The 17,218-nt window shown below is 37.5% G+C and overlaps 1 protein-coding gene across 1 annotated transcript in view; it reads left to right on the forward strand.

Moving 5' to 3' along the window:
- Positions 1-17,218, forward strand: part of DOCK4 (dedicator of cytokinesis 4) — a 429,867-nt gene that overhangs the window by 352,355 nt on the left and 60,294 nt on the right. Inside the window, 3 exon segments of the mRNA XM_077775067.1 lie at positions 5,684-5,759; positions 7,758-7,858; positions 9,607-9,665. Of these exon segments, the coding sequence (XP_077631193.1) occupies positions 5,684-5,759; positions 7,758-7,858; positions 9,607-9,665 (236 nt within the window).

Here is a 17,218-nt window from a genome sequence, read left to right on the forward strand (position 1 = left end):
ATACAGTACAAAAATAAAGTCACAGTTTTATACATTTTCAAAGAGATAAATCTTGTAACAGACTTGCTGCTGAGGAAAGTAAAACCTTCTGGCCTTCCAGTTGAAATTTCAGGCCCTTATTTTATTTATCTTGTGTGCATGTTGGCTTCAAACATAGGATACATTTTCTTTTGTGTTTTTTCTCATCAAACACTGAATTATTTAGTTGACTATTACCCTTAGCTAATTAAGCTTTCACATGAAATCTGTGTAGTGAATAGGTGATTTATGGAATCAAAGATTCTTAGGGGAGGTCATTCATTCACTCCCTGACCCATCCATCCAGGAAATCTTTTTCATTGCCTAAAGTATAAAATAAATTCAAAAAATAGAGCACAGTTCTTTGAAGACATTTATGAAAGGAACTTTGTTCTGGACTGGGATTGGAGAGCTCTTTCATTAGGAAGTGAAACTTGAGCTAAAAGCTAAAGCAGGAGTTAACAGGTAGACAGCAAAGGAAAAAAATGTTCTTATTAGCAGGAATAGCATATGCAAAGGCCCTGTGGTCAGAGTGAATATGGCATATTAAAGGAACCAAAGACTGTTAGTATGGCTGAAACATGAGGAGAGAAGGAACCAGTAAAGATGAGGTTGGAAGAGGAAGACAGGGCCCAGTATTAGGGAGTAGAGAAACATAAAAGAAATCAGGAAGTACCAGTTAGGAGCTTAATACATCAACCCAGGTAAGAGATGCTGATGGCTTGAACAGATAGATAGCAGTGATGGTAGTAAGACGATCAATTTTGAAGATAAAGATGACATAACTTGCAGGTGACTGGATGTAGGTGGGAGGGAAAAAATGGAAGATGGCCGTTAGAATATTGGCCTGAACAGAAGGATGAATGGTGGTGCCATTCACTTTGGTGGGAAATACCTAGAGGAATAGCTTTGAGGTGGGGGGTGGGGGTGAAGAATCTTATATTAAACAAGTTTAAAATGCTCTTTGATATCACAGTGGAAACAAAGAAGAAGAGGTTTATATGGAGCTGAGGGAAGAGGTTAGGGCTGATGATGTGCATTTGAGGGTGACCAGCATATGGATGGTGTTTGAAGCCATGGTACTGAATGAGAGCACCCAGAAAGGAGTGTAGATCAAAATGGGGAAGAGTACTTAGGACCGGGCTTAAAGGTCAGGGTATGGAGAAACATCCAGCAAAAGGGACTGAAAAGAAACAGCCCATGATTTAAGATAAGAACCCGCAGAGTACAATATCCTGTGAAGAAAGTATTTCAAGAAAGAAGAGGTATCAAGAGCTGCTGGGAGGTTGGAGATGAGGAAGACTGGCAATTGGCCCTGGATTTGGCAATGTGGTATAGAGATTGTTGACCTTGACATGTGCTTTTGCAGTGGCAGCTCTCTAGAAGTTTTGCTGTGAAAGCAAGCGGAGAAATAGGGCTATAGCTCGAAGGAGTTATGAGACTAGGACTCTTCTTAAAACATGGAATAATATAGTATTTTGGCTTATAGATAGGAATGACCCGGCAAAGACAGAAATACTGATGATACTAAAGAAAACAGGAGTAAGTGAATAAACAACTTGGGTAGGCAAGTGGAGATATCGAGAATGGCCTATTCCCTATCCACAGTCAGCTTGCACTGGAAATGACACCAAGACACCAACCATGTAGGCAATGCTTTTTGTGATAAGACTTTCTCAACAAAAGAAGCTTGCCACACTTAGAGTAGCTCTGATCTCATGCACACAGAGAAATCCTGACCTTAGCTAGGAGCGCTGGCATAGTAACAGGAGGGAAGACGGGGTATGTGACAGTGATGATGAAAAGTTGGAAGGTAAGGCAGCTACTCTGTTGAGCACCTGCTAACACCACTACTACTGCTTTTTGTTCACAGTGGTGGTGTTTTTCTTTTAGGGTAATAATCCTTAAACAATTTTCTTATCCAGGGGAGAGATAAGATACTGACTTTAGCCCAAACTATCTATTACTAAGATGAATGTGCCAAACCCAAATAGTTATGGCAATATTTAGACAAGAACTGCCCACACGGTCCCTATCCTGGTGAGCTGGGAGGAGCTGGCAGGAAGAAAGAATATGTGAAGGAAAGGCTTCCTTAAGATCTGAGCCTAATAGGCTAAAACTGAGGCCGCTGACATGTGAGTGACTTTCTGCCACTGCTGCTCAGTGGAGAAGGTCAAGGGAGTTGTTAAAATCCCTCTGTTTCAATCCTTGTTCATTCTTCCTCACCCACACTGTGTGCTTCCTTGACGAAAAGCAAAAGCACTCGGTTCCCTGCTCCCCTTTTTGGGCTTATGTTGTGCCCTCCACTTGGGGTGTCTTCACTTCTGTTCTTTAAAATACCTTTCAAAAAGGTGGAAGATGTTTTACAAGCTTCTCATTTTAGAATTCCCTACTACAGCAGGTAAGTATATCAAAGCATAGGTTTAAATATAGTTGTGAGGCTACAATACAACTTACTGTGGACGAGGCCCTGGGTGAAACAGTGCTTAACAAGGCCAAATTCCCTAAACGTCACTGCTCTCCACATCCAACCCTCGTCTGTCTTCGGTGACACAGTCCCCAAAATGAAGCAGGATAAGCAAGTGCATGAGGATCACCTGGTTGGGCTCCACCTTGAACTCACCAGACCACCATGGTGGTAAGGCCCTGAAGTCTTATGAGTACTTCGGGTGATTGTCATGCACTCTGAAGTTTGAGGAATCACTAGCTTGGATCAGTCCCCTTGACAGTCTCCCAGGATTTTCATCTGCCCAAGTGTCTTTGTGTTGACCCCTTCTGCCTGCATCAACCCACCAGGTTGTAGGGAAGTTATTGTCCTCCACGAATAGATTTCCTGAGGTTTTCAGTGTGTAAACATTAGTGTTGTTGATACCCAGTTTATCCACAAAGGTGCTTCTCCCAGTCCACGTATAAATCGTGGAGGTGGGCTTTTGCTTGAGCACATTATCGACTTGGAGTGGTTTTCAAACTGACAAATTATAAGAAATGGGACTTCTATAACAAAGAGATAGCGTTGCTTAAAAAATACTTTCTAAATGCCAGAATCAGGTAGCAACTGAAAATCTTGAAGCAATACCTTTCATTTCCTGTGCACCAGTTCCTCTTTTATGTGTAGCTTTTATTGTGCTGTGCCCAAAGATTACGGTTGTCAGAAATGATCCTTGTGGCTGCATTTCTGTGGCAGATATCAGTAATTTGACCATTTGTAGTAACAGATTGCAAACCTTTCTTGGCTATTGAATTGGAGTGCTGAGATTTGAAATGTCCTTACATTCAGAAACGAGTCATGAGTAAAAGAATAAAACCAAAGGAGCCACATGACTTTGGATAAATTGGAATAAGTAAAGAAAGATCCCTAAACACCACAGGTATCAACTATAATGAAGGAACAATAATGCATACATGCCTTTAGCTGGCTTGGGGATCTCTGTGCCAGGATACTGACTCAGTGCTGAGTTACCATAAAAATCTCGCAGAGCTGCCTCTGTGACTTGGGCTGAATATTATATGCATAAATGAAAAGCATTTGAAGTAGACTGATTTTAGGTCTTTCTAGCCCAGAGAAGTCTTACTTTTGGAGATATTACTCTCAGTATATCAAACATGTTAAATAGACTCACGTACCACATTTTACTGAAGAAAAAAAGTAAATAATTTTTACATTTTGCTTTTTAAATTTTTAGCCTATGAGTAAATTATTTAACTCCGATTGGTTGTGATTTCTCAGCATTTCTGTATAGTTAGGAATTCTTGTGCAGTTTTAAAAAGTAACCTATACTTTTTGTTAAATACAGAAGTTGCCAAAAGGTGAAATTGGACAGTTAATGAAATCAGTAATGATGCATTCTGTAGAAGTATAATTAACCTTTTTTAGTTTTTATTTTGTAGTTTTAAATTTTGATCCCATTACATTTTTTCAGGTCTCAGTATTTTCCAAAGCTCCTCAGTAGCATTCCATTTTCTGATACTTAAGCTTTAGTGTCATAAAGTAAGTTTTGGATAAACTACTTTCTTTGGAAATTTTAATGATTTCTTCAGTTATCCTTGATTTTGCTAGTGGCTGTGGAAAATTGCCACCCTATGCTGTTATTTGCAGGTGATTTCTCTCTTTAATAGGAAATTCACTGATTATACCCTGCTATTTTGGGGGCTGAAGACACCACAGGACTTTTAAATTTCATAGGCTTTACTTATACTTAACTTTCATAGTAAGATTTGCTGAAGATGTAACTGACAAATATAAAATGAACATGCATGTACCACAGTGCTTGCTCATGGTAGTGCAAGTGCCCCTGAAATGGTGGTTTTCTACTTTTTCTCTTTCTTTACCCTGATCTTTCACATTCAGCCATCCAACCCGTTAGTCTTATTAGTATTCTTTTATCCCCGGAGAAGTGTCTAACAGTGAGTTTTCCAACACATAACAGTAATGAGCCTTTCTGTCCTTCAAAGACTATAAATATTCTGCTAGTTAGTCAATATCCCTCTAATCTATGTTTTACCAGTAGAATAATCAAGGTGTGAAGTTGGTGAGATCTTGTTTCATTTTGTTTTATTTGGGGTCATACAGCTCTATTCCTCGGTTCCAAATCCTGTGGTGAGAACTGTAGCCCAATCATATCACGTCAACCATATATATACCATTAGTGTATAGTATTTGGGGGAGTGGCCTATCTCGTTTCAGCATAATGTTGTATGTAATGTTAAATCAACTAGATATGCAGTCAGTTTTGAATGTCAACTCCTATAGCTACAAAAAGAAGCAGGTTTTGAACAAATTGCATAAGTCTAGTATTAACCAAGAATGCTCACGGAACCCTTCCCTTTTAATCTCCCCAGCAAACTACACATGGCTGCATATGACTCCCTGTCACGCTTCCCCCACTTTCTCCAGCCCTGAGATGCCCCATTCTCTGAATTGCTGTAACAGCCCCTGGTAGTTTCACACAGCTTAATGCTGGGTTATAGACAATTTCACAGTGTATAATTGTTTCTTTAGTGGCATTCTGTCACCGAGAGAGGGAATCCACCTTAAGGAGCTCTTGCATGCCCCCTAATACCTCAAACAGGGGAAAGAGAGAGAAGACATCTAATGAATACTCAATATATTCTTTCATTTCATCCATTTCTTCTTTAGGCTCCATTTCTTTCTCTGCATTTTTTTTTAAAGTGTGGCTTTCTCCCAGGTTCATCAAACATGGTATATTATATTTGATGTAATCATTTTTCTTTCTTCAGAAATTAATAACAACACTATAAAACACCAAGAGATTAATATATTTCTGCCTGAGTCATATGAATTCATAGATCTCTGTATCATTTTACAAAGAACTTCAGTGATTAACTTTTTTTCTTTTTTTTCCTGGTGTCCCTTTTCTCCATTTCAAATATGAATTATCTAATATTGTTCCACATTGGGGGCACCTGCCTGGCTCAGTAGACCATGTGACCCTTGATCTCGAGGTCATGAGTTCGAGCCCCATGTTGGATGTAGAGATTACTTTTTAAAAATTAAATTAGAAAAACTACATGGTATTCAAATAATATTGCCCCCCATGCTTTCTGTAGGTTTTCTTTTACCTTAATTGCTTTTTTCTTGTGTAATAAATGATTTTCACTAAGCCAAAGTTTCCAACTTAAAATGTTCTTTTCTTTTTATCACTAGCGTTATCATTACAACAGTTCTATACCTGTCTGATGCACTTCGTAAGAATTTCTTAAATGAAAACTTTGATTATAAGGTAAGTATCAATCTGGGTGACTCTCCTGCCTGAGCTGAAATCTTTCACCTTGCACTTGAGGAAATTACCTAATGTATTTTCTTGCTCTTAACAGTAGGAAAATAAATTTATTTTACCTACCCTAAATTAATCTGAGGCCATTTTAGTTTTCATTATGAATCATATTAGAAGAGTTTTCATTCTATCTATGAATAACTTATGGCTTTAATCCTGCTTGTGAACTTCCTGGAAATCATAGTGCTTAAGAGGAGGTAGTTCCGTGCTATTACTATAAATTTTTATTCATCTTTTGTGTATGGTCCTCATGTGTGACAAAGGGAACTTAGAATGTATGTTTTTAATACATTTTTTAAAATAGACTTTAAATGAAGAAAATGTTTACAAAGTCAATGCTTATGTTCCTTTACTTCTCCGTCTGCACATTTTTTAGAATGAATTAATTAAAAAATACATTGAAAGATAGATAAAATTCTTTAAGGCAGAACTGTCTGTACATTTATAATTTGTTATGCCTAACAATTCATGGTAGATTATTTTTTAAATGGGAAATGATAATTGGTAAACAAAGATGGACAGTGGCTGTTTTGGTTTCCCTTCTTAATGATGTTTTATGTTTTTGGCATCTTTATTTCTTATTCTTTTTAATTAACATTTCTCACATTAAACATTTCATAAAAGGTCCACATTTAGATAATTAAATGTTTTAAAAACCACAAATGCAGTAAAAACCAATGGAATTGAAAGATTGCATAATATATCTTTATATCATATCACAATAAAAAAGATCAAAATTTCATGATCACAGCTCTACTTTTTTTATATCTATTCTTGAGAGAGAGAGAGAGCGAGAGACTGACCATGAGTAGGGGAGAGGCAGAGAGAGACGGAGACACAAGATCTGAAGCAGGCTCCAGGCTCCGAGCTGTCAGCACAGACTCTGATGCAGGCCTTGAACTCACAAACCATGAGATCATGACTTGAGCCAAAGTTGGACACTCAACCGACTGAGCCACCCAGGCGCCCCACAACACTCCTTTTTAATACTCCTGTTGTTTTTGCTATTTTATTCTTATAAATTACCCTACATGCCTTCTTACAAAATCAAACTTGGCATATGTCTGTAGTTATTTTTTTGGATAAACATTTATAAGTGGAATTGTTGAGTTAAAGGTTGCACCAGTTATATTTGATTGTTTATATGTATAAGCATATTCCAGCCAACCTGGAATTATTGACTAAATTAATACTTTGTGAAGAATCAGTTTTTGACTTTTGTTCATTATTTTGCTTGGTTTTATCATATTCTTTTTTGTTTGTAAGAGCTCTTTACATATAAAAGATATTCTTTATAGTGTTTCTCCTATTTATTTCTAATTGTACTTGGTGTCAGTGGAGAAGTAATGTCCTTTCATGATGCCATATGTTTGGGTTAAGTTTATTTTGGAGAATTTTATTCTGATCTCTTTCTGATGCTGTTTTTGGTATAAGAAAACTTAGACAAAGATTTGTCTGGGCAGGGAATTTTTATATACTGTCTGAATTTAAAGTAGTTAGCATATCCAGAGAAAGTATAACTTTTTTTTAATTCTCCATTAAAAGGAGTTCCAAAAATGAATTCTTACAGGAATAAAGTAAACCAACTTATACCTCAGCCTCCGTGGCAATACTCAGACATATTATAAGAGAAACAAAACACCTCCCATTTAGCATATACCAGAGAGCTTATGAAACCTAGGATACAGCATTGGCACAGTATATAAATAGATAGTATTTATTTGCTTTACTTCTTTGTTACAGCTAATTTCAAGCATATATGAAAGTAGAGAGTAGTGTAATGAACCCCCAGATACCCATATCCAGCTTCAACACAGGGCCAATCTTATGTCAGCTGTGCCCCCATTCTTTACCAGCGTTGAAGCAAAGCCAAGATATAATGTCACCTAACCTTTAGATATTTTTGTAACACTATAGCATTTAAATGTTTTGTTCTCGTTCTAGATTTGGGATTCCTACTTTTACCTCGCAGTCATTTTTATAAACCAGTTGTGTCTGCAATTAGAGATGTTCACTCCTTCCAAAAAGAAAAAGGTGTTAGAAAAGTAAGTAGTAGTATATTGCTGGGTGGGATTATGAGGCAAATGAAATGTTGTGTCTTTCAAGGGGGCCCTTTGAGTTCATTTTAGTTCAAATGATTCTTAAATCATATCCACAACTGGAAACAACAATGGAGAGACAATGAACAAGACGAAAAGAAGCAGTCTTTTCTGGAAATTTTGAACTTATTTACTGTCCTCAGGCTTTCAGGAATCAGTATACTATAGAATCAAATACTAGGTATTTATCCAAAGGATACAAAAATGCTGATTTGAAGGCGCACATGCACCCCATTGTTTATAGCAACACTATCGACAATAGCCAAAGTATGGAAAGAACCCAAATCTTATTGACTGATGAATGAATAAAGAAGGTGTGGTGTATATATACAATGGAATTTTACTTGGTGATCAGAAAGAATGAAATCTTGCCCTTTGCAACAACATGGATGGAACTAGAGTGTATTCTAAGCAAAATAAGTCAAAGACAAATATATGATTTCACTCACGTGGAACTTAAGCTATGAAACAGATGAACATAAGGGAAGGGAAGCAAAAATAATATAAACATAGAGTGGGACACAGACCATAAGAGACTCTTAAATACAGAGAACAAACTGAGAGTTGGTGGTGGGGCTTTGGGGGGAGGGGGAATAGGTTAAGTGGGAGAGGGGCATTAAGGAGGATGCTTGTTAGGATAAGTACTCGGTGTTATATGTCAGTGATGAGTCACTAAATTCTGTTTCTGGAATCATCATTACACTATAGGTTAACCAACTTGGATTTAAATTAAAAAAAAAAAAAGGTATAAGTGAAACAAATGTCATCTAAAAATATACATGAAATCAAGAAAACCGTTGGTTCAAAATAATGACGACATTTACCTTAAATATTTATTAAAACAGTAATAAAGTGGGAAAAAATAAAATAAATTGAAAAAGAATCAAATAAATTAGGGGACAGATCTGTTTTATTAAAAGATTTATACAAGGATTTGCATTAGAAGCATTACGACACCTATAGTAAACATCTTTAATTAAAAACATAGTGTCTTTGGGGAACCTGAGTGGCTCAGTCAGTTAAGTGTCTGACTCTTGATTTCAGCTCAGGTCATGATCTCACATTTTGTGGGTTTGAATGACTAGCAGTGTGGAGCCTACTTGGGATTCTCTCTCTCTCCCTCTCTCTCTGCCCCTCCCCTGCTCACATACCTTCTCTCTCACTTTCTCCCTCAAAATAAACAAACTTTTAAACAAACAAAAAGCATAGTGTCTTTTATTCTTATTTTATTTTTTAAGATTTGATATTTTAAGTAATCTCCACACACAGCATGGGTCTTGAACTCACAACTCCGAGATCAGAATCACATGCTCCACCAGCTGAGCCAGGCAGGCACCCCAAACATAGTGTCTTTTAATTCAAATGTTAGTTTATATCCTGGATGGCTCAGTCAGTTGAGTGCCCAACTTTGGCTCAGGTCATGATTTCACAGTCTGTGAGCTCGAGCCCCACATCAGGCTCACTGCTGTCAGCCTGTCAGTGAAGAGTCTGCTTCATATCCTCTGTACCCCTCTCTCTGCCATCTCCCACTTGCACCCTCCCACACACACGAAAAAAATTTTTTAATTAAAAGAAAAGTAGAGAACTACTCAGAAAATATTTGATTAAAAAAATTATAGTTTATATCCTAAAGAGACACGAATGCTTTTTGTCCTGAAGGCTTTGTATCAGATTTGCTTTTTGTTTTATTTCAGGTATGGTGACATGCGTGTCACAATGGGTTGTGAAATTTTCAGCATGTGGCAAAACCTAGGTAAGTAATGGAAAGAGAAGCCACCCCCATTGTAGTTGATCATTGTACTTTTAAGGGTACAAACGAAGGACAGTTTACCAATGACAGCTTTTAAAACCAAGTGTCTAAATCAATAGTTATCATAGAAAGTAACCCAAGTTTTGGCATTGAATATGGTTATAACTAACTTTTAAAATTGGTATCTGTCTGAAAAATCAACTTACCTTTGTGTGTTTCATTATTCATGAACGATGAATTTTATAATCTACCAATGCTCCAATACACACATTTTTAGTAATGAGCTAATCTTTCAGAATTTGGGATTGTAACAACTCAAAATTTCTAAAACTATGAATTGAGGCTGTGAATTATAACAAATTTAGAATTAACTTGACGAAGCATTGGCTTGTGCATCAGTACTCCTAAAAGCTTGACAGCACGGATCTATATCATAAAGACTATAGCCAAAGGATTTTAAAGCAACTGCAGTTGCTAAGAAACTATTAGATTCCGTTTTGTTAATCTGACACAGCAGATAGAGCATATTACTGCAGTAAATTGATGACCCAGACCTGGTACCATGGAAAAAGAATAATATTTGGAAAATAAATTGTTTTACAATCTCATTGGCATAGGATCCAACTTATTTAATTTTGTATGCTAGCTGTGCAAGTTTATAGTATTCATTTACTATTACTGCATTGTAAACTTCTTGTGATTCATTAAAGTGATGGGCCTATTTGAATTGAATATATAATGATCTAAAAGTATCTTTCTCTTGGGCTTATCCAAGCACAGCTTGGAAATGGCAGGATTTGTTTTCTGTAAATGAAAATAGAACCATTATCATTTTACTTGAATTCATGTGACAGAATGATTTTTGACCAGGATCTGCATATATACATAGCAATATTCATAACAATTTGAGGAAGCCTTCTTACATATAATTGAGCCCCCTGTTCAGTGCTTGCTGGTAATTTCAGCAAATAAGTGAGTTAGCATCTTGAAAGCAATCTCCACCTGTCTAAGGCCAACTAGAAGTCTGTGATGTATCTTTAGATTCTGCTCAAAATTAGCATCAGTTTGTCTTATTTGTGAAGTACTCCTCTCAGTCTTTATGTTTTGTTAATTCTTTGTTGTGTTTTTCAAAAGCGGATCAAAGCCCTGTGGTGCCCATATTGCATGTGGCATTAATTTAACAAGATGTTTTCCAAAGAATGCTGCATTGGAATGCTATTGTGGTTGATTAAACCCTTGTCAGAGCTCAAATGATAAAACCAGGACAGATTCATTTGAGTTACCAGAATGTTAGAAAACATGGCAGGTTTCCCCTTCTAGATGAATATTAGCTTTGCCAATGGTTATGTGGTTGTTTCCACCTAAATCTTTGCTCAAGCCAGGGGTAGCTATGCACTTAGGAGCATGGCTGGCTTGTTAAATAAAGCTGGTGCCTTTAGTCTCCCTAAAGATGTCATCATATACTTGATAAACTTTTCCCAGCTATTTGCCCTTAAACCAAAAATATTTCAACATCTCTGGTTTTTATGTTAACTTATTTCTTTGTTTCTCTCAAAGATCTAGACACTGTGGAAAATCTCTGCAACATATTGATACCCCCACCACGTGATCATGTCAGTAGTCTTTAGAACATTGGTACTCAAATGGACCAGGAGCCTAGCAGCGTCGCTGGGAGCTTGTGAGAAATGCAAACGATCTGGTTCCACCTCAGACCTACTGAAAGAGAATCACTGAGAGTGGACAGAACTGAGTTTTAACAGGTTCCCCAGATGATTCTTGACTCAGGATTGAAAAGCACTGCTTTAGATACTATCCTTTTTATTCGTTTTCCCAGCCCTAAAGACTAGCTCTAGCTTGGTTCTAGCAATCTGTTAGAAAAGGCTCATTATACTCAATACGAATTCCCAGCATGACATAGTTCAAATACAGGATGAGTGTAAATTTACACGTCGTTCCTTGGTTTTTGCATTATTTCCCTAGAGTTGTGTCCTGACTTTTCTGAGACTTCCAAAACATAAGGTGAATTCTAAAGGTCACCTTTGTTCAACAACTAGAATTGGGAAATGTTCAGAAGTGTTAAAGCCTCTCTTGCAACATGAATTTTTACAAAATGATAAGAAAAATTAAGGATTCAGAGTACTATTTTAACACCCCTTAAAGGCCTTAAGTCAGCTTGTTACTTAGGAATATGAAAATATATTTATTATAATTTGGTTTCATGAATATGTCACATTGACTGTTTAGAATGCTAAAGAAGATTTTATTCAGATAATTATAGATGTGCATTTCTCAATGAAACAGGCCAACAAATTCAATTTAATATAACTCATAAAGCACTGGCTATCTGCAAGTTATTTGGGGAGATATAAGAAAAAATGATCCATGTTTATAGAGAGCTTAGTTTTAAAATGTTACATTTTAAACCTTTTATCCAGTTTCTCTGGGACAAGAAAGTTTTGGATAAAAACCAATCATCACGTTTTAGTAAAGCAAGTAAGCTTTGTGATTTCATAAATCAAGATCTTCGATAGTTTTTAATATAAAAAACACTAACTTTGAGAAAATAAATTGCAGAGAGGATATAATACTCAGAGTAATACCTTTTTTGCCATTTGAAACTACCCCGTTAGTCTAACACAGAAACAAAATTTAACTGAACAATTTTTTAAAAATTTTTTAATGTTTTTTAAATTTATTTGTGAGAGAGACAGAGACAGTGTGAGTAGGGGAGGGTCAGAGAGAGAGGGAGATACAGAATCCAAAGCAGGCTCCAGGCTCTGAGCTGGCTGTCAGCACAGAGCCCGATGCGGGGCTCGAACCCAAGAACCGTGAGATTGTGACCTGAGCCAAAGTCGGACGCTTAACCGACTGAGCCACCCAGGTGCCCCTCTCTAAAATAATTTTAAAAAATTGTTCAGCAAGGGGCACCTGAGTGGTTCAGTCGGTTAAGCGTCTGACTTTGGCTCAGGTCACAATCTCACGGTTCTTGGGTTCGAGCCCCGCATCGGGCTCTGTGCTGACAGCCAGCTCAGAGCCTGGAGCCTATTTCGGATTCTGTGTCTCCCTCTCCCTCTGACCCCCCCTGCTCACACCCTCTCTCTCTCTCATAAATAACTAAAAAAACATTAAAAAAAATAAAATAAAATAATTTTAGAGAGGGAGAGAGATAGAGGGAGAAGGAGAGAGAATCTTAAGCAGGCCTCATGTTCAACATGGAGCCTGACGGGGAGCTTTTTCCCATGACCCTGGGATCATGACCTGAGCTGAAATCAAGAGTCAGATGCTTCACCACCTGAGCCACCCAGGTGCCCCTGAACAATATTTTTAAATCAGATTTTGGTCATTGGTATTTACCTAGAAGTGTGGAAGCTCTTTCATATACTAGAAGCAAGTTGGCTTTTCCATTTTGTTGAGGACAAGGAATAAAGGGCACATGTAATTTTGTCTGCTTTTAAGCACAAAGTTGTACAATTTTTGAGTCTGATCATTATATCCCCTAGATTTACCTATGAACAATGGATCATATAACAATTATATGTTTAGTTTTTTTGAGGAACTACCATACCATATTCCGCAGTGACTGTACCATGTTATATCCCCACTAACACCACATAAGGGTTCCAGTGTCTCCACATCCTTGCCAGTACTTGTTCTCTTCTCTCTTTCTCTTTCTCTCTCTTTGAGAATAGCCATCCTAACTGGTGTGAGATGGTATTTCCTTGTGGTTTTGATAAAATAATTTACTGTTGAAGAGTAAAGACCAAGTAGTGAAAAGTGAATACCTTTTCTTAAATGTATCACATCTCCGTATTTTCATTTCCTAGTGGAAGGCCTGAAAATGTTCTGTCAAGCGTAGGGGAAAGGTGTAAAATCCCCGCCCCCCCCAAATTTTATACATTAGCCCTATACTTAACAAGAACAGTCTACAAAAAAAGAGGCTAGTCTTGACTACCGTGTCCCACCTTTGGCATTCATCATGCTTCAAGGTTAAGTTTTTTCTTGCTATTTTTAGTTGAACTAACATTCTTACTAAATATAAAGTGGGCTCTTTTTTCCACATTTGCAAACACAGTGTCTTGTAACTGCTGTAGAAAAATCAATACTTCCCTAACAGGCTGTTCTGTGCCCATAAATATAAAACTCCAGCAGCCCAAGTAACAGATGCCCTGAATACTTCAAAACAAGACCATGTGGCTGACAATTAGAAATGGGGAAAGTATACTAAATCTTCAGTTTAAAAAGAAATCATTTAAATAATGTTTATTTTGCTGTTGTCATACTTAGTGCAAAATTTTGCTTTGCTGATCAGGGAAGAATTAGGTTTTCTGTAGTGGACAGCCTGTTCAGGTTTGCACAGGGTCTGTGTTCCCAAACTATGTTTTCAGCAAATAAGGCTATCTTTCATGCATTCCTGTATAATAATTTAAATGTATAGGTGTGGCCTGTCTACTGTCAGTAGAAAATCACGCTACAAAATACACAGTATGGACTTAGTTTGGATTGTGATTAAAATAAACCAACTGTAAATGACATGTTTTAGGACAATCAGAATTTTAATATAGGCTGAGTTTTAGATTAAGGAATTATTGTTTGCCTTTGTTAGATGTGGTAAAGGCATTGTAATTCTCTGTGTGTGTGTTTGTAAATAATGTCCTATGTTAAAGATGCTTACTGATTTGCATACAAATAGAATAATATGATATCTCAGACTTGCTTTAAAGTACCCTAGAGGGGGGAAAATAGGTGGGGTGGTAGATGAAACAGGATTGGCAAAAATGTAGATAATTATATGGGGCACCTGCGTGGCTCAGTCAGTTAAGAGGTCAGCTCATGGTCTCATAGTTCATGGTTTGAGCCCCACATTGGGCTCTGTGCTGACAGCTCAGACCCTGGAGCCTGCTTCAGATTCTGTGTCTCCCCCCTCTGCCCCTCCCCCACTCATGCTCTGTCTCTCTCCATCTCTCAAAAATAAATAAATGTTAAGAAAAAACTTTTTTAAAATGTAGGTAATTATTGAAGCTAGATGATGGGTATGTGGGGATTTGCTTTACTATTCTTTATAATTTTTTGTACGTGTAACATTTTTCATAGTAAAAAATGTTTTATTGAGGTATAATTAACATGCAGTTAAATTAACTTCAAGTGTACAACATAGTTCAAGTGTACAGAAGTTCTGTACATTACTCAGTCAGTGCTCCCCAGGATAAATGTGGTCATCATCTGTCACCAAACAATGTGTAGTAAAAAAATTTTTTAAAGAAGAAAATCAGGTTGTAAAATGTCTATAAATAGATTTTTTTAAAGGAGGTTCAAAAATAGGCAAACAGTGATAAATAAAATAAGTGAATGTTAACATTATTCTTGATTAGAGGGGGCCAAAGGATGCCAGGCCCAGGAAAGCTTAAAAACAAGGATCATAACGTAGCAGCTCTGAATCTCATTTCATCAGGCAAGGTAGGACTATTCGCGCTGGCAGGGAATTCAGTTTTATTTTGTCTTTCCTGCCAATTCTATCACCCCGCCTCCATGCATACCCAAAGGCAGTGCAAAGATTTGGTGTCTTACATGGTCTCAAAGCCGTGGGGAGGCCCTCCTGGTTATTGGTTACATAAAGCGTACATGGCTCCTTCAGTCCATGGCGTTGTGGGGGTAGCATCCGTGGTAGACCTGGAAAGTCTGAGGCCATCCCCTATGGGCAGAGTCCTGGAATGGGTTGTAAGGCCTGCTAATCTCAGGATGGGTCCGAAGTCTCCTTGCCCGTCTCTCTCTCTTCCCCTTTTTTTGCCAGAGTATCTTGAATAAGCATTGAGTGGGTTAGGCTTTTCCAAATGACAGTACGAGTTTTTGAGTTCAGGTTGCTTCTGCTTTCTGCCCTGATAAAAATAACCGAGAAAAGCAATCCCAAAAGCTGGCTGCTGGTTTCCTGCTTGAAATGTGTATGTGGGGAGGATGGGGGAGATACAGGGACAAGCACTAGGAATTCTGCCACAGTGGGCTTGTTCAGTCTTGAAAGGACTCATTCTTTTGGAGGAAAGTATACAAGGGTAGATTAATGAGGAAGTTTCTTCTGATGAATAAGAAAGAGGTGTTCTTGCTTGGATGAGGAGAACTAAGGAGTCCCTTGGGAAAGATAAAATTGTACCTGGGTCACAAAGAAAGGTAGGAGAGCTAAAGTTTATTCCTCACACTTGGCTTATTTATGAGCCAAGTTTATTCCTCACACATACATCGGTATGAATAAATAATTAAGAGATGGTGAGAAACAAATTACTTTTAATGAAACCTCAAAGAGAGAGGGAAAGACTATGTGGCTTCAGTGTTGGAAAGGAAAGGGATTTTCACATAGGCTGGGGCTGCGCCTTGTCTCCTGCTAATGTCTCATTGCACGGAGGGAAAGGGATGGGGAGCCACATGGTGAAGATTGCTGAACTGTCTCTAGGCACCTTCCAGTCACAAAACACAGTGACTTTACAAACACCAGCTTGGGTTTGCCTGTCTCAGAACTCATCTGTCCTTGCCACCCCCCCCCCAAATCTTCAAATGTTTCTTTTCATTTTCTTTGAAAAAACCCTCTAAAGTCAATATAAATTTAAACTCCATATGTGCACCCTGGATTTATATATATCCAAGCTCTTCGCCCATACTCATGCCTTCTAGTACAGAAAACAAAACAGAGAAATTGATAATTAATGCAAAGGTATGTAACTCCAAAATGTGCAAGTAACTCTGAATGGTGTGATTTTGTTTATGTTTGACCCTTGCATAACAAAAGACCAAAGGTTGAAAAGGATAAGGGGAAACTGTCTCCTTGCATGAAGCCAGCTCTCTTCTGCTCAGCTTCCCAACCTGTTCTGTGGGCTTTAAAGGGAGGCTTTCAGTGTCACATTCTTCAGATGCTAAAAGTTAGTGCTTATTATCAAAGTAAAACTTTGAGATTTAACATAGATGATTAGTGTAATGAACTGAACTCAGCACTCATTTGCTAGATGAAATCATCTGTGTCTAGCCCACCCTCCACCTTCTTCTCCTAGGAAGTATCAGTATCATACCTTTTTTACTTTGGTAATTATACCATTTTGAGTTCACTGTTGTTATATTGTAATCTTTTTAAAAAAATGTTACATTCTCTTTTTTTTGACTACCATTTAGTTTTTTTTTAGGCTGTGTGTTTATTATCTTTAAAAACATAAAAATTATATGATGCAGGGACCACTTTTTTCCTATATAAAAATCACCTATAATTTTAACCACCCAGAGATAATCTTTGTAGTTAACATTAGGGGATAAATCTTCTGGGCTACTATACANATACATACACACACACATATATATCTTATTTTTAATGAAGGAAGTACCCATCCATACGCATTTTAACTTGCTTTTTATTTTTAAAAAAATTTTTTAACATTCGTTTATTTTTGAGGGAGAGAGACAGAGACAGAATCCGAGGCAGACTCCTGAGCTTCAGCACAGAGCCGGATGCAGGGCTCAAATTCAAGAGACCTGAGATCATGCCCTGAGTTGAAGTTGGACACTTAACCAATTGAGCCACCTAG

Source organism: Crocuta crocuta, unplaced genomic scaffold (genome assembly GCF_008692635.1).
Source record: "Crocuta crocuta isolate KB4526 unplaced genomic scaffold, BGI_CrCroc_1.0 scaffold47, whole genome shotgun sequence".
Classification (NCBI taxonomy): domain Eukaryota; kingdom Metazoa; phylum Chordata; class Mammalia; order Carnivora; family Hyaenidae; genus Crocuta; species Crocuta crocuta.